Source organism: Harmonia axyridis, chromosome 1 (genome assembly GCF_914767665.1).
Source record: "Harmonia axyridis chromosome 1, icHarAxyr1.1, whole genome shotgun sequence".
Taxonomy (NCBI): Eukaryota; Metazoa; Arthropoda; class Insecta; order Coleoptera; family Coccinellidae; genus Harmonia; species Harmonia axyridis.
In genome coordinates, this window is record NC_059501.1 from 82286476 (window position 1) to 82311126 (window position 24651).

General features: G+C 36.7%; 2 protein-coding genes across 2 annotated transcripts; one reads left to right on the forward strand and one right to left on the reverse strand.

The window, feature by feature from the left end:
- Positions 1 to 2125: 2125 nt before the first annotated feature.
- LOC123677080 (mothers against decapentaplegic homolog 4) lies at positions 2126 to 13420 on the reverse strand. Its single transcript, XM_045613535.1, has 7 exons — positions 13265 to 13420; positions 12457 to 12720; positions 12187 to 12388; positions 11675 to 12088; positions 7574 to 7917; positions 5253 to 5643; positions 2126 to 3946 (listed from the first exon to the last, which is right to left on the reverse strand). Exons 2-7 carry the CDS (start codon positions 12700 to 12702, stop codon positions 3699 to 3701), a joined length of 1845 nt encoding a protein of 614 aa, XP_045469491.1. The 5' UTR covers positions 12703 to 12720; positions 13265 to 13420; the 3' UTR covers positions 2126 to 3698.
- A 586-nt stretch (positions 13421 to 14006) lies between these two features.
- Positions 14007 to 15666, forward strand: LOC123677085 (tRNA pseudouridine synthase A). Its single transcript, XM_045613547.1, has 4 exons — positions 14007 to 14383; positions 14437 to 14603; positions 14657 to 15028; positions 15114 to 15666. The coding sequence occupies exons 1-4, from the start codon at positions 14082 to 14084 to the stop codon at positions 15632 to 15634; spliced, it is 1362 nt and encodes a 453-aa protein (XP_045469503.1). The 5' UTR covers positions 14007 to 14081; the 3' UTR covers positions 15635 to 15666.
- Positions 15667 to 24651: the final 8985 nt, after the last annotated feature.

Below are 24651 nucleotides of genomic sequence, written 5' to 3' on the forward strand. Positions count from 1 at the left end.
TGAATGTATATTTTATATTGAATATTTTTCTTCAATAAAAAAATTACCAAGAAGAATTTTAAATACCACTTTACTCAATAACTCCCGGGCCTAACCCGTTTAATTTGACTATGGTTTTCATCAATTTTTTTTCTTTTGCATTTGAGGGCGTTTTTTCTTCATTTCTACGCTCAATCGATCCAATAAACGTTATGTAGTATTCACTATTGATGGTTTTACCTTTGTCAAGATAGCCAATGGACAATATACATATACCCGCCCCAAAATATGGATGCCATAGCCTTGCCAGTTGATGTTTAAGATTTTGGATGGCCTTCACATAATGCTTTACACTCAGCTAACGCTCTCTTTGACTCAGCAACACTATGATCTTGCAAATATACTCCCGTTTATCCTTACGCAGAGACTTTTAGAGGAAAACTCATTTATCAAAATAAACATGCGCAGCAGTTAGTGAAAGGAGAAAATTCTCGTACAACATATTCATCCATATAAATTCTCCGTTTGACCAGCAAGTGAAAAGGGATATTCAAACCTGTTCCTAAAGTATAATTAACAGGCCAATTGAAAAGTTCCCGGTCTGCCATAGTAAAACACTTTTTTTTGGCTAAATTCGATTTTATTATTCACCATAGTTGCCTTCGAGGGCGATACAGCGATCATAGCGATCTTCCAACTTTTCAATACCACTTTTGCTTCTTCATTGGCGCTAATTTCTTTCCAGCGAGCATTCTTTTCAGGTCTGAGAACAAGAAAAAGTCGCTTAGGGCCAGATTTGGCGAATACGGTGGATACAGAAGAAATTTGAAGTCCAATTAATGCAATTTTGCCATTGTTTTCATTGATTTGACACGGCGCATTGTCTTGATGAAACAGCACCAAATTCAGCTTTATTGCACTTAAACAGCTTCAAACACTTCTCAGAATCATTAACACGTTGTTGCTTTTGATCGATTGTGAGCTCGCCCGGCACCCATTTTGCACACAGCTTTCTCATGTATGAATATTCGTGAATTATATGATGTACACGATCAGATGATATCTTCACAATGACTGCTATCTCGATCAACTTCACTTTACGTTCATTCAAAATTTATTTTGTGAACTTTTTTGATTTTTTCGTCGGTGACAGCCTCTTTTGGGCGTCTCCTACGTTCGCCGTCTTCGGTGCTCATTTCACCACGTTTAAACTTAGCATACCAATTAATGATGGTTGATTTTCCAGGTGCAGACCCCGGAAACTCTTCATCAAGCCAAGATTTTGTTTCAACTCTATTTTTCCCCTTCAAAAAGCGATATTTTATCAGCACACGAAATTCTCTTTTTTCCATCTTTGTTCAAATAACCAAAGTAGCTACACTCACAACGCAATATCTCACAAAATAATGGTTAGACTGCTGTTTTGACACGTAACATTTGAAGGTTGGCACTAACTAAAAATCATATGGATTTAATACCAGCACCGCCATCTGTGCATCAGACCGGGGACTTTTCAATTGGCCTAATACTAAATTTCCTCCAAAGGCATGTTTTCTCTTGAACTTTTTATATTTTGAAAACTATTTTGGGTAATACAACAGTTTATTGAGTCAAATTATCTTTCCTAACTGAAATTCAATTCATGAAGCATTTAATTAATACCGCATTGATTTTAACAAGTGCTGAATCAGGTAATCTAAATTGATTTTCTCCAATTCTGTGGTTATTCCGTTCATTCTTCCACATCTTGTAGAACAAAATCGTGCGAGAATATATCAGAAACGCACAGTTTTCATGGTTATATTTTATTATTATATGTTGGTACTCCGAACTTTCCGCCACGGCTTTATCTGTCAATTCATCAATTTGCCTTAAAGAAATCAGTTCTGCCAACCAACATTTTTCAATGCAAAAATCACTAAATTATATTCATGGAAACATTTCATTAATTTCAATGAAAATGCAATGAATTAGAGAAAATAATGTATAATACTCGTACAGAAGGCTCATTCTACCACTCGTTCATTCCAAAACTCGCCACTTCGTGGCTCGTTTTTGAATTTTGAACTCGTGGAAGAATATCAATGCCTTCTGCACTTGTATTATAAATAACTAATCTCAACTGGGTAAAACAAATAATCTCATATTGAAATAATATTTTTATTTGAATAAAATCAATGTATAATTAACACATCGTGTAGACTAACACATGCCACATATTATCAGAAAAAAAAACAATTTAAGTGCCTAAACAAATTGAAGAACTGGACAGAACTGTATATTTTCGTGAAATAGCTAGATGTGGACATAAATAAATATACAAATATATATGATAAAACTTCAGCCAAATATGCAAAACTCTTAAACTAAGCTCAAGATTACATAATAATCGTAATAAGAAGCAATAACAAAATTAAATGAATAAATATTCACAAGATAATCAACATCATCTATCCATTTAGGTCCGATATAAATTGAAAATGGAGTAATGATAGATTTCTAGCATTTATGACCTAATTCTTATATTACTACAGTTCATAGTATCACATACTCTTTGTTCTATTTGAAAATATTGAGAACATTATTATTTCTATAATATAAGCTTATCAATCATCATTAAAATAGTACTTTCTATTACACTGAAAATTTTCATTTGGACAGGGTGTTTCATGTGTCAACAAAAAAAAAAAACTTCAAGGACACTTTGAGTTAAGAAGTGATAACTGTTGGCCTTTTATCTAGGTTGTTCAAAAGGAGACACATGGAAGAAATATAAAAAAAAGAAATAGAAAACAGAAGACACGCAAATATTTCATCAAAAAACCAATTTGAAATTGCGAGAAGTTATTTTGTTTGGCTAGAATCCTTCAAACACAAAAACACCCTGTTGTATAAAAAATATTTTCAAAATAGTATATACTCTCCACTTAAATATCAATCTCAATATACTCTCAATCATAAATTTCGTCATCTCGAAGCACATTAATAAAAAAACAGAAAAATTTTCAAACAATAATAGATAAATTCAAAACAACTTCACAAAAATTTAAAGCTTAGTAAACTCATTTGAAACCAATACAAACTTTGGGATAAATAATATTCATAATAAATTACAATTCAATTCAATCAGTTATAATTCTTCTATATCTGTAGCGTTTATGTAAAAACGATCGTCTAACCTCTTTTGAAAAATATGTTAGTTTACGACTATAATAATATCTCAAGTTACATATCTAATGTTTCAAATTAAAATTGAGTTTGTGTGAAAAATGTATAGGTATCTCTTAAGGGGCTGAAAATAGAAAGATCGAGGACTTGTGGAAATGGCACTACAGATTTTCAAACACCATATTTTCAGTCTTTTGTCATTGTTTAACTTAGAGAAGAAGGAATGAACGATTTTTAACAGGTAACGTTGGCATTAGTGTTTAATGATGGTATCGTCATAAGAGCGATGCTACATTTTGAATCTTACTAGTAAAAAGGAATTTGTTCAAAAAGTTACGAATAAAGTTACTGGGATTCGAAATAAAAAAGCAAAAGGAGAAGAAATCCCCTCGAACAACAGCCATTAACAATCTGCGGTGTCAAAGCAAACCGGATTTCAAGGAAACTTTTGCAACGGGTTAAAAATCGTCCAATAGAAAAAAAAAGGAACATCAACGGTTGTCAGTATCAGTTTCTCGACTCACATCAACGTCGCTTCCAACAACTCCAACTCATTCGATTCCTCTGGGACCATCTATGGGCATCGTATGGAGGACCTCGTCCAGCAATTGAAGTGCCCTGTGCAGGTGCACTTCGATCCAGCAAGGAGTCTCCTTGATCGACTGTCTTGGGTAGTCGGGGCCCCAACCTTTGACAAAACTCAGTCTCAGGATGCAGAGTTTCCTTAGGTCATCAACGCCAATTCCCGTAGCTGCAGATAAGCTGATAGCTGGTGCTATGCCGCCAACTGAGTGGGGACCTAGACAGAAATATTTCGTAAACCTGATGATCTCAATCGGCAAAAGTGAAACTTTGAAGGGTTAAGGTGAAGCTTGTAAGATATGAGCAATTTCGAAATTAAGGAAGACAATTACTGATTACGCAGTTCATAAACTGACAGGGTATTTTAAGCTCATAGCTTTTGTAGATCCAAATAACATGGTGGATCATTAATAACGGGTGTTTTTTTTCGAGGTATATAACTTTAAGTTGGCATTACCGTTCAAGATGGCGACCGATTTAACAGCTGTCAAGTGATTTATTCTCAGTTTGGTTTGGCAATTCATCGTGAATAAACTCACGCCTGAACAACGCTTGCAAATGGTGCAATTTTATTTCGAAAATAATGGTTCTGTGCGGAATACGTATCGCGCACTACGTCCATTAGCGATGAAGCGCACTTCTGGTTGAATGGCTACGTCAAAAAACAAAACTGCCGCATTTGGAGTGAAGCTAATCCTCAAGTGTATGTAGAAACACCGTTACATCCAGAAAAACTAACTGTTTGGTGCGCTTTATGGGCTGGTGGAATCATTGGTCCGTACTTCTTCAAAAACGATGATGGCCAGAACGTTACAGTCAATGGTGATCGGTATAGAGCCATGATTACTAACTTTTTCATTCCTGAATTGAACAACCATGATGTCCAGGAGCTGTGGTTCCAACAAAACGGCGCAACATGTCGCACAGCTCGTGCCACAATCGATTTATTGAAAGACACGTTTGGTAACCACCTAATTTCACGTTTTGGACCTGTGAATGGGCCTCCAAGATCTTGTGATTTAACACCGCTTGACTACTTTCTCTGGGGCTATGTAAAGTCGTTGGTCTATGCGGATAAGCCACAAACCCTTGACCATTTGGAAGACAACATCCGCCGTGTTGTTGCCGATATACGGCCACAAATGTAGGAAAAAGTCATCGAAAATTGGACGTCCAGATTGGACTACATCCGAGCCAGCCGTGGCGGTCATATGCCAGAAATCATATTTAAAATGTAATGCCCCAAGATTATCTTGCGGATAAATAAAATTCATGTCAATCGAATAATCCATCGTTGTTATTGCATTTTAAAGTTCTATAGCTCAATTTTCGTAACAGTCACACCAACTGCCTAGATACTGCCAAGAAATGTCACTAGAAATCGCCGTTCAGTTGAACCACAGTCAATATGAGTTGGAACAGCGCCCGTTCTTCTGGACTGGGATCACCAATAACTAAAGGTTCTGTTGATCTACAGATGAACGTTGTTTCGTACAACTCGACCTTAAGGTTATTTTACTCACCTGGTATATGTCCCGCCACTGCCGCTGCCTGCGCCGCAGCCGCCGCCCTAGCGGTCGCCGCCTGAGACGTCATCTGGTGATGGCACTGTCTCAAATCGAAGACCTTTATGTAGGCAGAGGGGAATATTTTATGGACGGCGTCTCCGGGCTGCCTGCCGGCCTCCCTATCCAGATAGTAGCTCTGAACGAACACCGGGTGGTCACTAAGACACCGCAACCAGACGTCGCCCTCTCCGCGCAGATCGAGCTGCACGCCCTTGCCGATGTGGAGTCGCGCCCGCTCGCTCTGCTCTGTCCTGTGCACGTTGCTGAGCGCCCCCAGGCAGAACCTGTTTCCGCCAGAGGGGTCCACGTAGCCGTCGGTCGTCACGCTCGGGCAGCTGGAGAGCACCTGGAAATATCGCGGGTGAAATTTAACAATATTCTATTCGATGGATCCAGAAGTGGTTCAAAGAAAACCGACCGTGTATGGTACCCTTTAATCTTTATACGGATTTTTCGTGTATGTTACCCTTTAGTCTTTATTCTGGATTTTCGTGTATGGTACTTACATTAATACACTTCGCAAAAAAATTAACGCACATTATGGAAATTTCAAATTTATTCCACAACTGAAGGTGTTCTCAATGATAATTATTTTTATCAGTATTATGCATGCATATGTTATCCACTTTCAACGTTTTTCTTCAATACAGATGTTTTTTCCCAGCAGGAATAAAAAAAGATGAGATTATCAGATTTTGAATGTATTGGCTCCATTCTGAAATCAGTTGTTCTCGATCAATTCTAGTGATCAATAGTTTTTCTTTCGTTTGATTTTCTACACTCGATCGCTATGCAACGCGAAACACGCAATTTGACCCAAGAGGAATGGGCCCAAGCGGTAGTTTTGCGAGAAGAAGGGTGGACATACACAAGACTTGCAGAAAGGTTTGGAGTTTCCCATACAAGTGTGTCCAGAATGTTGCAGCGATTCAGGTATGAATGTCCAAAGACCAGGACAGGGTAGACCATGGGTAACAACTGCCATTCAAGAACGTTACTTGAGAGTTTCTTCATTGAAACAACGGTTTGCAACCGCTCGCCTCCTTCAAAATCAGCTTGAGCAAACTCATGGGGTGCAAATTAGCACTCAGACAATAAGAAATCGCCTCAGAGAATATGATTTAAGGCCTCGTGTCGCGGCAAGAGACCCAGCTCTTACCCCAGCCCATCGAAGGGCACGTTTGGATTTTGCGAGAGTGCATATCCATTGGGAAGAGGCTGATTGGGAAAGAGTTCTCTTCACAGATGAGTCTAGATTCTGCCTCTACCATTGTGATCGACGTTCCCTTGTATACAGACGTCCACATGAAAGATATGCTCAGTGCAATTTCCTGAATACTACTGGTTTCGGGGGAGGATCGATTATGGTATGGGGGGGAATATCTTTGACTGCTCGCACAGACCTAGTGGTCGTTGATAATGGAGCTATGAATGCTGATAGGTATATAAGGAACATTCTTGAAGAGCATGTAGCGCCATTTGCCCCATACATTGGTGAAAATTTCATTTTTATGGACGATAATGCCAGACCCCATCGTGCGCGCATCGTTCAGGAGTACCTTGAAGAGGTTGAAGTCTCTCGAATGGAATGGCCAGCAAGAAGTCCAGATCTCAATCCGATTGAGCAGGTTTGGGACAACCTCAATAGAAGGCTGAGAAGTTCAGAAAATCATCCAGCTACTCTTAATTACTTAGGAATCCAACTCAGAGAAATCTGGGAAGGATTAGATCAGAACATTTTAAGATCACTCATTTTGAGTATGAACCGTCGTTGCCGAGCTGTAATTAACGCAAGGGGTGGAAATACCAAGTATTAAATCACTTAACAGCATTCCGGTATTTTGAAAATTGTTTATTTCTCTACTTTCACATAAGATTCGGTGAAATCCTGAATTTTTCTTCCATTTAATGTGTCTTGTTTCGTTCAAAACCTTCCCGAGAGAACATAAAAAATAAGTTATAAATTCAATGTAGAGTTAACTTTCATTAAAATTGAGATTTTCAGAATGTGCGTTAATTTTTTTGTGGAGTGTATATCCGTTAAGGAATCAAGTCAATATTTATTAATTTCAGATTTTAATCCCTGTAATATTTTCATACCTGATAAACATTTTTTTGACACACAGATTATTTTCTTTTAATCAATTTTTTAACTTTTGAACTTTCTTTTGACACACATCGGACATAAAATCCCCTATTTGAGACAACCTAGACAGACAGCTAGATAGATTCAGGGGACGTACTAGTTATTCCAGAAACCAAAACGTTAAACTGACCTTAAAAGTCTCTCCAACTTGAATGTCCAGCTCGAAATAAGCAACGGAACACCAATACTCTGGAGGAGGCTGGCTAGACAGGAGTCCGCCCATGTTGACTCCATTCTCCATCTGGCCGTTGCTCCAGAAGTTGGTTCTCTTGTCGGGCGGTTGCATAGACTGCGTATATATCAGTGTATTGGTGCCACTCCAATTGTTCTCTGTTCCTGTCATCGGCTGTGCCATCGATACATTCTGTTGCTGTTGGTTATCCTGGACGTTCCCTATACTACCCACCTGTAGGGTGGAATTATTAGAGTTACCATCATGGTTGATCCTAGAAGGAACGATTGGGGAATTGTTTCCTAGAAAAAAGCATAACAATGTCAACAGCAACAACAACAATATCAAGATTCTTTAGACGACCCCAATCATTGTCTGAGATTGGTATTAGCCCAATTGAAAAGTCCCTGGTCTGATGCACAGATGGTGGTGCTAGTATTTTATTTTTATTTTTGTCTTAGCGGCGTCGACTGGATGGTCATTTTGCCGCGATGCAATATATACAGGGTGGCCATTTGAAAACGAAACAGACGAGATTACAGACGAAATAAAGTTTTTCGATAGAAATGCTCGGACAGGTCGATTTCTGTTTCTGTTAAGATGTAGGTTACGGACGCATAGCGCTTCAACCCTTGCTACTACAACCCTCACCCCCAAATTTTGAATAGGGAAGATGGGGTGAGTGATACCTCATTTGAAAGGTATTTTTATACTGATTTCAGCACAGTAATTGTTTTTTCATTTTATGCATTAGTTCTCGAAATATTCTTAACTAAGTATTTGAAAATGAAGTGGTGTTTTCATGGCACTTGTAGTGTTTTGTGAAAAATCGACATTTTGAGCTTCAAAACAACCATGACTGTGGCTTCCTTCCTAACTAACTAACGCATGAATATTTCGAGAACTAATGCATAAAATGAAAAAACAATTACTGTGCTGAAATCAGTATGAAAATACCTTTAAATTGAGGTATCACTCACCCCATCTTCCCTATTCAAAAATTGGGGGTGGGGGTTGTAGCAGCAAGGGTTGAAGCGCTATGCGTCCGTAACCTACATCTTAAGTTGTCCCCCTCGAAACAGAAATCGACCTGTCCGAGCATTTCTATCGAAAAACTTTATTTCGTCTGTAATCTCGTCTGTTTCGTTTTCAAATGGCCACCCTGTATATTAAATCCATGATTTTTAGTTAATACCAACCTTCAAACTATATGTGTCAAAATTTGACAGCAGTCTAACCATTATTTTGTGAGATATTGCGTTGTGAGTGTAGCTACTTTTGTTATTTGAAAAAAGATGGAAAAAAGAGAATTTCGTGCGTTGATAAAATATTGCTTTTTGAAGGGAAAAAATAAAGTTGAAACAAAATCTTGGCTTGATGAAGAGTTTCCGAGGTCTGCATCTGGAAAATCAACCATCATTGATTGGTATGCTAAGTTTAAACGTGGTGAAATGAGCACCAAAGACGGCGACATAGTAGACGCCCAAAAGAGGCTGTCACCAACAAAAAAAATCAAAAAACTCCACTAAATAATTTTGAATGACCGTAAAGTGAAGTTGATCCAGATAGCAGACATCGTGAAGATATCATCTGGACGTGTACATCATATCATTCACGAATATTTCTCCATGAGAAAACTGTGTACAAAATGGGTGCCGGGCGAGCTCACAATCGATCAAAATCAACAACGTGTTAATGATTCTGAGCAGTGTTTGAAGCTGTTTAAGTGCAATAAACCTGAAATTTTGCGTCAATATGTGACAATTAGGAAATCCAATCCCGCAAATGCGGGATCCCTCTGAAATTCTGCGGGATCGAAATTGCGGGATTTGTCACATATCAATGAAAAGAATGGCAAAATTGCATAAATTGGGCTTCGAATTGCTTCTGCATCCACCGTATTCGCCATATCTGGCCCCCAGCAACTTTTTCCTGTTCTCAGACCTCAAAAGAATACTCGCTGGAAAGAAATTTAGCGCCAATGAAGAAGTAATCGCCGAAACTGAGGCCTATTTTGAAGCGAAAGACAAATCGTACTACAAAAATGGTATCGAAAAGTTGGAAGATCGCTATAAGCGATGTATCACCCTTGAAGGCAACTATGTTGAATCGAATCAAAGCTTATAGCTCATAAATTGATGGCCTTTTAGTGGATCAATAAAGAACTGCTATTATTATTATTTCAATTCAATTGACTGAACCCCTCAAATACTCGAAAACCGAGAAGACAAAGGTATCATTTTTCAATTTTTCATCGAATCAAAGCTTATAGCTCATAAATTGATGGCCTTTTACTGGATCAATAAAGAACTGCTATTATTATTATTATTATTTCAATTCAATTGACTGAACCCCTCAAATACTCGAAAACCGAGAAGACAAAGGTATCATTTTTCAATTTTTCATCGAATCAAAGCTTATAGCTCATAAATTGATGGCCTTTTAGTGGATCAATAAAGAACTGCTATTATTATTATTTCAATTCAATTGACTGAACCCCTCAAATACTCGAAAACCGAGAAGACAAAGGTATCATTTTTCAATTTTTCATCGAATCAAAGCTTATAGCTCATAAATTGATGGCCTTTTACTGGATCAATAAAGAACTGCTATTATTATTATTATTATTTCAATTCAATTGACTGAACCCCTCAAATACTCGAAAACCGAGAAGACAAAGGTATCATTTTTCAATTTTTCATCGAATCAAAGCTTATAGCTCATAAATTGATGGCCTTTTACTGGATCAATAAAGAACTGCTATTATTATTATTATTATTTCAATTCAATTGACTGAACCCCTCAAATACTCGAAAACCGAGAAGACAAAGGTATCATTTTTCAATTTTTCATCGAATCAAAGCTTATAGCTCATAAATTGATGGCCTTTTAGTGGATCAATAAAGAACTGCTATTATTATTATTTCAATTCAATTGACTGAACCCCTCAAATACTCGAAAACCGAGAAGACAAAGGTATCATTTTTCAATTTTTCATCGAATCAAAGCTTATAGCTCATAAATTGATGGCCTTTTACTGGATCAATAAAGAACTGCTATTATTATTATTATTATTTCAATTCAATTGACTGAACCCCTCAAATACTCGAAAACCGAGAAGACAAAGGTATCATTTTTCAATTTTTCATCGAATCAAAGCTTATAGCTCATAAATTGATGGCCTTTTACTGGATCAATAAAGAACTGCTATTATTATTATTATTATTTCAATTCAATTGACTGAACCCCTCAAATACTCGAAAACCGAGAAGACAAAGGTATCATTTTTCAATTTTTCATCGAATCAAAGCTTATAGCTCATAAATTGATGGCCTTTTAGTGGATCAATAAAGAACTGCTATTATTATTATTTCAATTCAATTGACTGAACCCCTCGAATACTCGAAAACCGAGAAGACAAAGGTATCATTTTTCAATTTTTCATCGAATCAAAGCTTATAGCTCATAAATTGATGGCCTTTTACTGGATCAATAAAGAACTGCTATTATTATTATTATTATTTCAATTCAATTGACTGAACCCCTCAAATACTCGAAAACCGAGAAGACAAAGGTATCATTTTTCAATTTTTCATCGAATCAAAGCTTATAGCTCATAAATTGATGGCCTTTTACTGGATCAATAAAGAACTGCTATTATTATTATTATTATTTCAATTCAATTGACTGAACCCCTCAAATACTCGAAAACCGAGAAGACAAAGGTATCATTTTTCAATTTTTCATCGAATCAAAGCTTATAGCTCATAAATTGATGGCCTTTTAGTGGATCAATAAAGAACTGCTATTATTATTATTTCAATTCAATTGACTGAACCCCTCAAATACTCGAAAACCGAGAAGACAAAGGTATCATTTTTCAATTTTTCATCGAATCAAAGCTTATAGCTCATAAATTGATGGCCTTTTACTGGATCAATAAAGAACTGCTATTATTATTATTATTATTTCAATTCAATTGACTGAACCCCTCAAATACTCGAAATCCGAGAAGACAAAGGTATCATTTTTCAATTTTTCATCAATTGATCACCATACCTGTCATCATAGGCTTATTCTCCGGGTTCTCCGCATTCGTGTAGATCTGGTGATTGTTATGTCCAGACACCATATGAAGCGTCGTAGAACCTGGGGAGTTTTGCTGCGAGGTGTTGATCTGTGTGAAAACCGTACCGCCCATATGTCCCATCTGCATATGAGGCAGCCATTGGGTATTTCTATTATCCGTATTTTTCTCCATTTTGTTTCCTTGCAAAGAACGTGTTGGTGAGTTGTAAATTTGATTTGTGTCCGATGCTGGAGGAGCTGGAAGAGCATTCATTTGGAAGTTCTGCTGGAATGGATGATGTTGAATAGTCTGTGGAGCGTTCTTGTTTATTTCATTGTCAACCTCCATGCTTGAACCAGGAACGGGACCAACTGTGTATTCATCCTTCACCATGCGAGGAGCTCCTGATGATTAAATAGAGAATGCATTTATTTCCAATTCCTATTACTTATTTGATATTGTATTATATAATTTCGGTACAAAAACCACAGTAGTGACTAACCTGATTGTAATGTGAGACCGCATAAATCTATTCCAGGGGACACGACCCTTTCATAGTGATAAGGATTCACGCACACTGAATCACATTTTAGGTCAAACGCAAACTGGCAATGTTTCACATGTTTCAATTCATTTTTATGCAAGTCGCTCCATCTCCATATCCTGGCATAAATTACATGGGGAAATCCTTTCCGTCCAGCCACCTGGAAAAATGTCAAATTTTGATAAGATATTCTGTTTTTAATCTTCTCATAAAGCACATATTGCTAACCTGAAGCCTTCCATCCAATGTTCTTTGAATGGTTACACATTTACTTGGATGAGCACCACTGGTTGTGATTGCTGTTATTAGGGAGTCAAGCTCATCCCGTTTCTCTTTCAACTTTTTAACAAGGGACTCCACGGCTCTCTTAGCGAAACCCTCATTTTCACCTCCCTGTCTGTGACACATTAAACTGTGGACAATGCTCAAACAAGCATCTGCTGAGGATGGTGCATTTGTTCCGATTCCTGACATGTTTGATGTTAAGGCAACCTAAATTATCGATGAAAAATATTTGTTGAAATTGAGATTTCCACGAAAAATTTATTTCGCAGTTGTTCCAAGTATCATTGTTTATTGAATCCACCAAGTCAACATTAAATCAGTAGCTTTAGTTGTGATAACTGATAAATACTGTTTTTTTTTCTTTCAAAAATCAAGCTACATATGCTTAAATACTTCACATTGTCAAATCCTTAAAGTCTGATTTGTAAACAAAATAAGCATTTGTTTGACAGAAGTATTACATATTTTCAAAGCATAATCAGTAATAAAAGATAACAACTTGAAACCAATAGAACACTGGTTAAGGATCTCGATGAGCTTAAATAAAAATAAAAAGATATTTTCTCAGGTGATCATTATAATTTATCAATACACCTTCTAAAAATGAAATCGAATGAAATAATAGCCTTTTTTGTAGAATAATATATTTTTAGCGGATTCTTCTGCTGGAAGGTCCATAGAGCGTATCAAATAATGAAAATATTATTATAATGAATAATGAATGAATGCACATCTTAGAAAAGAAACTTACACCTCTCTAGTTTTTCTTGAAGCATACAAGTTGCAGATCATATCATGTTAAGTTAATTCATAAACCAAATCGTATTTTTCCAGCAATTTTTAACTTCAACACATATTTACAATACAAACTGTCGTTAACGCCATTAAACTTTGCACACATAGAATTTTGTAAGAAATTTCTTAATTTCCTATTCTTCGAAGGAGTGTCTGATTATATTGTTTAGATTCTTCTGTTAAAAAAATCTAAAATTGCCACCAGATTCAGATTGGGGATTCAGCAGAGAAGGCGATAAGTAACACAGATAACAAAAAGTACTTGTTTCTATACAGGTAGCGTGATTCAAATCTATTTTTTATTTGTGTTTTGATGGAAAATCAATTGAAAAAATCCTTGATTAAAGTTGAATTAATAAAACGGCAACCCTAGTCTTAATTATCATTCTGAAGTTTTCAAATAAGCTTGGTATATTAGTGTTCTGTGCTTGGATCCCTAGTTTTTAACCTTCTAAATGCATGCATCAATTTTTATAATCAGGACGCCATCTCTCGGGCTAGCAAAGAGCTACCACGAATAAAACTAAATACATTGGTTTAAAAAATGTGGAAATGAAAAAGGGAAAAAAATTTCCATATTTCATTTTTCCCATCAATAATATAATCAGGAAATACTGCTATACAATCAATAAAAAAAGCTAATCAGTTCATACACCTGGTTTTTAGACATCTTAATCTCAGACTATTATTACTCTATGGTTTGGATCATAAGTTGTAAGTTGAGGTTACCTGGAGGCACTGAAGGACTGAAAAAATTGGTTACAAACAAACCAATGTTGAAAATATACTCAGAAATTCTATTTTTGCCTAGGAAATATTGTTATAATTTTAGTACCAGTCTTATTAAACAACAATTTACAGTGCAAAGTTCTATAATGCAGGAAGAAAACAAAGCAAAAAGATTAAAATATGATGGTAGACTCAAAAAAAGGCAATGGCAAGACAGAAGATCCGATAATAGAGATTCAAAAATAAGTAAAACCAATGAGAATTCCGAGCCCTTTGAGAGAATTAAACGGAGAAAATACGCAATGTTAATGGGTTATTGTGGTGTTGGTTATTTTGGTATGCAAAGGTGAAATTTGTGAAGAATCCATATTCTTTTATACAGAATATTTCATTTTTTAGGAATCCAACTATGAAAACAATTGAAGAAGATTTATTCAATGCACTATTCAAAACGAATCATATTAATCAAGAATGTTTTGATGTCGTCCAAAACATGCAATTTCAACGAGCTGCTAGAACAGACAAGGGTGTTTCAGCAGTAAGACAAGTCGTTTCTTTGAAATTACGTAATAATATTGTGGTTCTTGATTTACCATAGTGATTACCATTTCTTTTTCAGCTGACAAAGTGGACATTGAAAGTATAAATAAAGAGTTACCTGAAGTGATAAGAGTGTTTTGTGTAAACAAAGTTACTAAAGGTTTTAATTCTAAAACTAATTGTGACAGTAGGACTTATAGTTATACTCTACCAACAGTCGCATTTGCCGATAAGGATGCTCAGGTAGAACAACATGGTTTCAGGTTAGATGATGAAACTTTCGCCAGAGTCAATAGGGTGTTGAGTATGTATGTGGGTTCTAAAAATTTTCATAATTTCACATCTAAGAAGCACCATCAAGATCCAAGTGCTAATCGATATATAATATCATTTATATGTGAAAGGCCCTTTCTTAGGAATGATGTCGAATTTGCTGTTCTGAAAGTTCAAGGTAATTTTTTTTTTTTTTAATTAAGGTTTGAGTGTGGTTTTGGATTAATCTAAAATCAAATATTGTTACTTTATTATATTTCCAGGTCAAAGTTTTATGCTTCACCAAATAAGAAAAATGGTAGCTCTAATGCTGGCTGTTATTAGGAATCACACTAATGAAGCAACACTTCTTCAAGCATTGACAAATGAAAAGGTTAATGTTCCCAGAGCTCCGGGTTTAGGACTTCTTCTAGAGTTTGTTCATTACGACAGGTACAATTTGAGATATGGTGAAGATGGTATTCATCAAAAATTAGAATGGCAAGAGTGTGAAAATGACGTTGAAGCATTTAAAAATAAGTACATATTACCTGTTATTACTGAAACTGAAATATCTCAAAAAGAAATGTTGGTATGGTTGAGTAAACTCAGGGGCCACAGGTACGATATTTTTGAAGATACAGCTGACGATGATGAGGATGAGGAAAAATTAAATGATGAAAATATTGAAGTTTGCAAGGATGATGATAAAAATGATACAGAAAGTGTAAACTCTATGGAAGCAAAAGATCGGACTGGAGTAAAAGAAGAAAAGTTAGTTCAAAATGCTGAAAATATTAGTTGATGTAACTTTTAAAAATAAAGAGTTTTTTGCTATGAAATGTTTTGATAGATATACAGGACATACTATCAGTATGTCCTGAAGCAGGAGAGCAGGTGCCAATTATAAGTCATTAAAGCCAATAATAAATTATATAGAGATAAATATATTTGGAGATAATAGTTAAACATATAGAATAAATAATTTCTTAAAACTGAATTTTTTGGAGAATTCTAATTTAGATACAAGAATTGAATGATGACTTTTCAAAGAAACACTGCAAAGTTTTCAATAGGATTTATTGTTTACTCTTTATGCAAAATATTTTGACATTTGGAAAACGCCTATAACAATAAACAACAAAAGAATAATATTCTGCGGCTGGATTCAAATCCAGGGCCCACTCATTTTGAAATAAAAATATTCAGTTTCGGAAGATCTCGAGTCCCTTCAATTTTATTCTCATTTTTTTATATTTTGTGCTTGAATTTTCTATGGTTCTGAGATTGCTATCAACATGATAATCTGAAGGAAACAGTAAGAGCAGAATTATACACAGATTTTCAGTATTAACATTTAGCTTATATAAGTTTACTCTCCTATGCCCCCTTAATGTGTAACTGGATACGGTAAATGCCACACTGTATTATGCTATTGGTTGTTAATATATACCCAAAATATATCAGTTATATAAGGGGCTCTCCTGAGGTCAGCACAGAAGGTATTGGTAGAGGTCAGAACCGACTAGGCAGAGGCCCTAAAAGAAGGTGGAAAAAATTGACAGGTCCAGCAGTAGACACAAGAGGCCGAGAAGGAAGCAAGAAGATGCCAACATTTGGCTGTGAGTAGGTCGTAGAGCAGGGGCTACTACAGGGTTGGATCAGAAGTCTAGTTCTCGTAGAAGTTCATTGATGAACCTCTAGAAGGTCTGGAAAGCATTTCATAGTCCAAACGAACATAGCAAATGGCGTCCTGATGGCCGTCTTGCTGATTTCTTCTTTAGCTAAGAGGGTCTGGTTATAATATGCTTGCACTAGATTGACGTTTGATAACTATCTTTTTCCCTGGAGCACGTGATTATAGGCCTGGATGTCTCGCACAGGATACTGTAAATTTCTCTCGCTCTGGTTTCGAAGCAACTGGTCGTCCATGGGTCCTTTTTATATGATGTTTTGTTCTTGATTCATCCGGCTACTCCTTCTGATGTTCTGAGTTTTGACTTCTAGAATGAAACACTCGGCCACTTCTCCTTGGGTAATGAAGGCCGCCCTCGTTTCTCGAAGTGCTGATCAGCCAGGCCATGTGGCATTGATCGAAACAAGTGATAGCACGAGGAAGCAACGTCTGGAGAATACGGTGGGCGGAGTAGGACTTCCCATTTCAACGTTTCCAAGTATATCCTGACCACCTTCTCAACATGGGGTAAAATCACTTTATCATGCCTCTCGTTGTATTGCGGCCGTTTTTCTTTCAATGCTCGGCTCAAATGATATAATTGCGTTCGATAACGATCGCCTGCGATTGTTTCAGTCGGTTTTAAAAACTTATAATACACTACGCCGAGCTGGTCCCACCAAATACTGAGTATGAATATTCGGTTTTCCCCCCTTTTCACCCCCAGTCACAATGCGATGTAGAAATCCCTTCCGTCTTTGCCTTGCAAGCAGCTGGTCACAAGCAAATAAACACCATTCAACATCTCTCGGCTTCAACTCGTACGGTACCCAATTTCCTATGAATCATTCCCATGACTTTAAGGCATTTTGAAATGGCTTTTCGCGTCACTCCCAATGATCCTGCCAATTCCTGTTGCGTTTGACACGAGTCTTGGTCAAGTAATGCCCCCAATTCTGCATCTTCGAAAACCTTCTCTGTTCCACCGCCTTGCTGATCTTCGACGCCAAAAGGACTGTTCTTGAAGCGTTGAAACCAGTCTCGGCACGTTCTTTCACTTATTAGTGAAAGAACGTCAGGGAGTAGTTTCACCATGGGTATTTGAGAGCATTCGATTAGCCTCAGCCGAAGATGTCTTTATATCAAAGCAAAAAATTAAAACCTCCATCAAATGACAAGAATTTGGCTCGTAAGCTCACATTGCTCGTTGAATCGAGAATAACTTTATGATGCAGAAACAAATTGACTAATATTTCGATGGCGTTATGTTTACGAATATCTAAGCTTATTATATGATATCACAGCCGTCTTTATATACGGCTATGATGATATCTCTTATTCCTAATTCTCTCATTGCCGGTACCTTCCCTAGATAATCTTAGAGTGGCCTCATAGGCCACTCTCTCTATCACCTTTTCATCTGGGTTCCCAGGCACTCGGGAATCAGAGGAAATGAGGAGGCCAACACACTTGCCAGAAAAGGAGCACAAACTCCTTTCATCGGCCCGGAACCATTCTTTGGTGTAGACAAATGCATCTACAAGAACGAGTTTCAGGAAAAGGAGGTAACCGAAAGAGAAAAGCTCTGGCGGAATCTTCCTGTTCTGGATCACTCCAAAAAGTTTCTTCGAAACTTTGACCCTACAAGATTCAAGAAGTATTCAGATCTTACTAAGAATATGCTACACCTCCTCACTGGATTCCTCACAGGGCATTGCCGCCTTAGGAAACACCTCATGACAATGGGTCTGACAGCAAATGACGAGTGCAGATTCTGTGGGGAGGAGGAAAAAACTACGAATCACCTGGTGACGGAATGCCTCGCCATCGCTAACCAACGCCTTGGACACGAAACTTATAGAAGTGAGGAATTAGCCTCCTTGAAGCCATCCCAGATATTGGAGTTCATCCGAACTGTGGAACTGGAAGGCGAGCTGTAGATCACGTTATGGAGAGAATAGCTCTGATGGGGGGCACAATAGACCATTAGGTTACAATGAAACGTAACCTTCTTAATTAAATCTAAATGATGATATCTACGACCTATTTATGTTGACTACCTCTTACCGCTACAGCCATCGATTGCAAACCGGCGGAAGCAAAGTTGTACAGGGTGGGCAAATAAGCGAGGTGAGCGGCTATTTCTCAAGATCCACTCATCGTAGAGACTTGCGGTAATAGTTATTTATAATACAAGTGCAGAAGGCATTGATATTCTTCCACGAGTTCAAAATTCAAAAACGAGCCACGAAGTGGCGAGTTTTGGAATGAACGAGTGGTAGAATGAGCCTTCTGTACGAGTATTATACATTATTTTCTCTAATTCATTGCATTTTCATTGAAATTAATGAAATATTTCCATGAATATAATTTAGTGATTTATGCATTGAAAAATGTTGGTTGGCAGAACTAATTTCTTTAAGGCAATTTGATGAATTGACAGATAAAGCCGTAGCGGAAAGTTCGGAGTGCCAACATAGAATAATAAAATATAACCATGAAAACTGTGCGTTTCTGATATATTCTCGCACGATGTTGTTCTACAAGATGTGGAAGAATGAACGGAATAACAACAGAATTAGAGAAAAATATTTACCACTAAAGTGATAAAGAGAACACACTGGAAATTGTTTTGAAGTTCATACCTCTAGCGCTAGGGGGCGTAATAGCTACCGTCCAGTAGAAAAATGAATTTTACTCGAAAATGTTTCATATGAAGTTGAAGAAAAAATATCATCATTGTAATCCTTGGAAAATTCTCTATCTTATTGAATTGTCACTTTCGATTTAACGACATCAAATAAGAGTAGGTGAAAGGGAGAAATCTGACTGATTGAAACGCCTGTAACTTCAGTTTGGCTCAACATTTTTGAGTAAATTAGATCTCGTCTGAAAGATAATATCTTGTTGATTGAGGACAAAATATAGTCATGATGAATTTGTTTTTGCTGCTTTCGGTAGGGGGCGCTAAGTCAGAAGTTCATTGTTTCGTTCATTTTACTCCGAAATTTCAAATGTAATGATAGGATTCTCTTGACAGAAACAGAAATTCCATCAAAAATGCATAAAAAAACCTCAAGGTCGCAAAGCGATAATTTCAGGCGTTCTGAAGTTATGGCCGAAAAAAGATATTCTTCAACTGATGCACTGCGAAAAACCAAATTGTGTCTTTAAGTTCCAAGAGAAACAGAAATCCCATCAAATTTGTATGAAAAAACCAAAAGGTCGCAAAGCGATAGCTCTCTCAGGATAGATCCTGAGATATAACCGCTTACCTCGCTTATTTGCCCACCCTGTACTGTACACCTAATACATATTAGCATCGCTTCATGGAAGAACACAACGTAATTTTTTGTTAAGGTGGACCTGGATTTTCCTTGTTGTAATTAAGTTATTAATTTGAACATCAAATAAGAAATATGAATACAATATACAGGGTTGTTCGCTTGATATGACACCAGGAAGAAACAAGCCAAATTCATAACACCCCTTGAATCTCAGTAATAAATACAGTCCGAGCCAATAAATGTTGTAAAAGGTGTTTTTTTTAGAGCTATAGAACTTTAAATTGCAATAAAACAACGATGGATTATTCGATTGACATGAATTTTATTTATCAGCAAGATAATCTTGTGGCATTACATTTTAAATATGATTTCTGGCATATGACTGTCACGGCTGGCTCGGATGTAGTCCAATCTGGACGTCCAATTTTCGATGACTTTTTCCAACATTTGTGGCCGTATATCGGCAATAACAAGGCGAATGTTGTCTTCCAAATTGTCAAGGGTATGTGGCTTATCCGCATAGACCAATGACTTTACATAGCTCCACAGAAAATAGTCTAGCGGTGTTAAATCACAAGATCTTGGAGGCCAATACACAGGTCCAAAACGTGAAATTAGGCGGTCACCAAACGTGTCTTTCAATAAATCGATTGTGGCACGAGCTGTGTGAGATGTTGCGCCGTCTTGTTGGAACTACAGCTCCTGGACATCATGGTTGTTCAATTCAGGAATGAAAAAGTAAGTAATCATGGCTCTATACCGATCACCATTGACTGTAACGTTCTGGCCATCATCGTTTTTGAAGAAGTACGGACCAATGATTCCACCAGCCCATAAAGCGCACCAAACAGTCAGTTTTTCTGGATGTAACGGTGTTTCGACTTACACTTGAGGATTAGCTTCACTCCAAATGTGGCAGTTTTGTTTGTTGACGTAGCCATTCAACCAGAAGTGCGCTTCATCGCTAAACAAAATAAAATGGACGTAGTGCGCTATACGTATTCCGCACAGAACCATTATTTTCGAAATTAAATTGCACTATTTGCATGCATTGTTCAGGCGTAAGTCTAATCATGATGGATTGCCAAACTAAACTGAAAATAAATGACTTGACAGCTGTTAAATCGATCGCTATCTTAAACAGTAATGCCAACTTAAACGAAAAAAAAAACCCTACATATCCAGAACCATCTCGGTGCCATCCCGGGAAAACACTGATGTGAAATCATGCGTTAATTGCACCCCTGAAGACCACATAACTATACCTATATAGAAATACATATGGTATCTAAAAATCTATTGCTTCAAATGGAAATATCCAGTTGGTGTGGGATTGAACGCCATCAGATAACAAGTCAAACATAGTTTTCAACAAAATTCCATGAAAATATTCCACCGAAATAATCACTGACATCTACACAGCGCCCTCTGTGATAATTCCTAATCATACTTGTTAATTAACAACGCTTGTGGTTATCTCTTTCATGCGTTCCATGCTTTGTGGAATTTCAATGAAATTTTTTATATTCAACCCTGCAACGAATTCGTGTATGTTGTTGATTGATATATTGTTGAGATTCGTCCGTTTTTGAATGTACAGTTATTGTTTGCTCGTATGTATAGGTGGCTAGTTGGCTATGCATTCAAAAAGAAAGGAGAATTTTAAACACGCTCTGAAAAGGACCGTTGTTGAGTTTTTCCAGAACACCAGTATTCACGGTTTGAAATATACGATTGATGATGATTCCACTTTTTGCGAAAGGTACGTAAGTGAATATTTACATTGTTATTAAAGATATAGGCGTACAACTTTGCTTTCGCCGTTTTTTTTTCCGGAGTTTTAGGCTTTATGGTAAAAAACTGGTTATGCACATATGACTCAAAGTATTGTCCATCGGTGGCAGTTATTTTCTCCCATCTTTCGGGTAGCGTACGAATCTCGCGTTGAAAACAAATGGTCTTCTTTTGAAGCGATCCACGAATCGATCCAATTTTTTACTACTTCATAAGACCGGAAGTGGTGGTCAGGCAGGCCGTGTGTCATTGATCGATACAAGTGATAGTCCGAAGGAGCAATGTCTAGAGAATACGGCAGGTGGGGTAGGACTTCCCATTTCAACGTTTCCAAGTATATCTTGGCCACTTTCGCAACATGGGGTCGAGCATTGTCATGCTGTAAAATCACTTTATCATGTCTTTCGTTGTATTGCGGCCCTTTGTCTTTCAATGCTCGGCTCAAACGCATTGATTGCGTTAGATAACGATCGCCTGTGATTGTTTCAGTCGGTTAAAACAACTCATAATACACTACGCCTAGCTGGTCCCACCAAATACTGAGTGTGACCTTGCAACCATGAATATTCGATTTGGCCGTCGACGTGGAAGCATGGCCGGGATATCCCTATGATTTTCAGCACTTGGAATAATTGAAATGAACACATTTTTCGTCTGTTCTCACAATGCGATGCAGATATACCTTCCGTCTTTGCCTGGCATGCAGCTGTTCACAATCAAACAAACGCCTTTCCCCATCTTTCATACGGCACCCAATTTCCCTGTTTCTGAATCTTTCCCATGACTTTCAAGCGTCAATCCCAAGATTCTGCCAATTCTTGTTGCGTTTGACACGAGTCTTGATCAAGTAATGCCTCCAATTCTGCATCTTCGAAAACCTTTTCTCTTCCACCGCCATGCTGGTCTTCGACGCCAAAATCACCTTTCTTGAAGCGTTGAAACCGTCCTCGGCACGTTCTTCCACTAATAGCGGCCTGACTATAAGTATTTGAGAGCATTCGATAAGTCTCAGCCGAAGATGTCTTCATATTGAAGCAGAAAATTAAAACCTCCCGCAAATTACGAGGATTTGGCTCGTAAGCTGACATGTTTAATCGAGAATTACTTTATGATGCAGGCACAAATCGACAAATATTTCGATGGCATTATGTATACAAATACCTAAGCTCATCGATGAGCTTAGTCATACGATCGTATGACATCTACGATCTATTTATTTGAAATACAACTTACCGCTACAGCCACCTATTGCAAAACGGTGGAAGCAAAGTTGTACATCTAATATTAATATGAACTATTTTGATGAGAATATTCGTGTTATTGCTTGCTCTGTCGAAAATGGCACTACTTTGTTGAAAACGAGTCTTCTTCATCATCTTGCTGATAGAGCCACATTTTTTTCCTTTACCTATATGTGCTAAGTATTAATATAATAATAATAATAAATCAGTTTATTGTTCATCACAAATACACCTGTTAAGTAACATCTAAACATCTGTTTTTGCATGATCTTTAACAATAACGATTTTCGATAGGTCTCTGATTGAGTTTAGTGATATTTTCCTGCACACACCTGTTGTCCTTGATCTTTTTGAGTAGGTACTTTCCTTGCAACGCCTTTATTATATTTCTTTGCAACTTTCCTCTTACTTTTTGTTCGTAGCTTCTCTCATCTTTTTCTGTATTTGTGAATGTATATGCAAGTCTTTAGCTACATTTTTGTTTTTCGAAACTTTTCATTTCTCACCATGGAATTTATGGAATCCATACCTATCTAAAGGGTTCACCAGCTAGTCGAGCGCTTCATTATCACTAGAAATGATAATGATGCTTAAGTAGTCCTTTTTATGTAAATAAATAAAACACGAAACTATGAGCTACGAATGAAGAAGTTTCATATGCTCTATGCATTTCAAAGTTTGACGAAAAGATAACTTCTCCTGATGAATTTATTCGCTTGAAATATGACTGCAAGACGTCAATTCCACGGAAAACAATTAACGAAATTGAGGATATTCATCAGTCTATTATAATCCGTATATACAGCACTGAATCTGAGTATCTTTGTTCAATTTCAGAGCGTTTTGGGGATTAGTAATTTGTGCGATGGTTATACTAGCTGTCTATCTGAGCGTTTTGCATCTGAAGAGATTCATCGACAATCCAATGAGATCGACTATTATAACTTTTCATGGACCTGTTTATCTTGTTCCTTTTCCAGCAGTTACAATATGTAACTCCAACTTGATGTTATATTCCAAGATAAGTCCTTTTCTCGAATCATTGTAAGTATATTTTTGACTATAGATTTCAAAGAAAAGTAAAATGATAAAAGTAATTACTTCAGGTAGGTAGTTTAAATTTCTTTCTTGTTATTCTTGTGAACTAAATATACAAATTGACATTTAAAATTGAAATAACAATTTCAGGAATTTTAAATTTATCCTTTGGTTGGGAATGACTCTTAATCAATAAATGATTAGGTACTTCAAATTATAAAGGTTTAATGAGTCTACTTGATTAAGGATATTCAATATAAATATAAAATAATATATTTTTATGATATTTTTGGCTATTTTTGTCTTGGAATATAATTCCAATTCTAAAAATAAATAAATAAATATATGTTTATTCCCAAATAAGTCAACAATTACATATATAAATTAATAAATAAACATCCTAAAACCCACAAAAATCCATGGACTTGTGCGTGGGAATTTTTACATATAACACACTTTAACAACAAAAACAGGGAGAATAGACAATTTGAACACGTATCCACATTTTTAGATAAAATTTCGTCTCTTATGAAAAGTATGCCAAAAGAAAATTCAATATAACTGAAACTGTACAAATTGAGTACACGTTTAACAAAATGAATAACTAAATTAACATGAAAACAGACACAAATTTTTATATTTATTTGAACTTCTTTCATCAAGTAGACCTATTAAATCTTTATAATCTGAAATTTTATATTTTGGAAGTATCGGGGGGATATTACCCCTAGTATCCCCTCCATATATAAACCCTTATTTCTAGCTTTCAGCTATAGTTTACCAATTC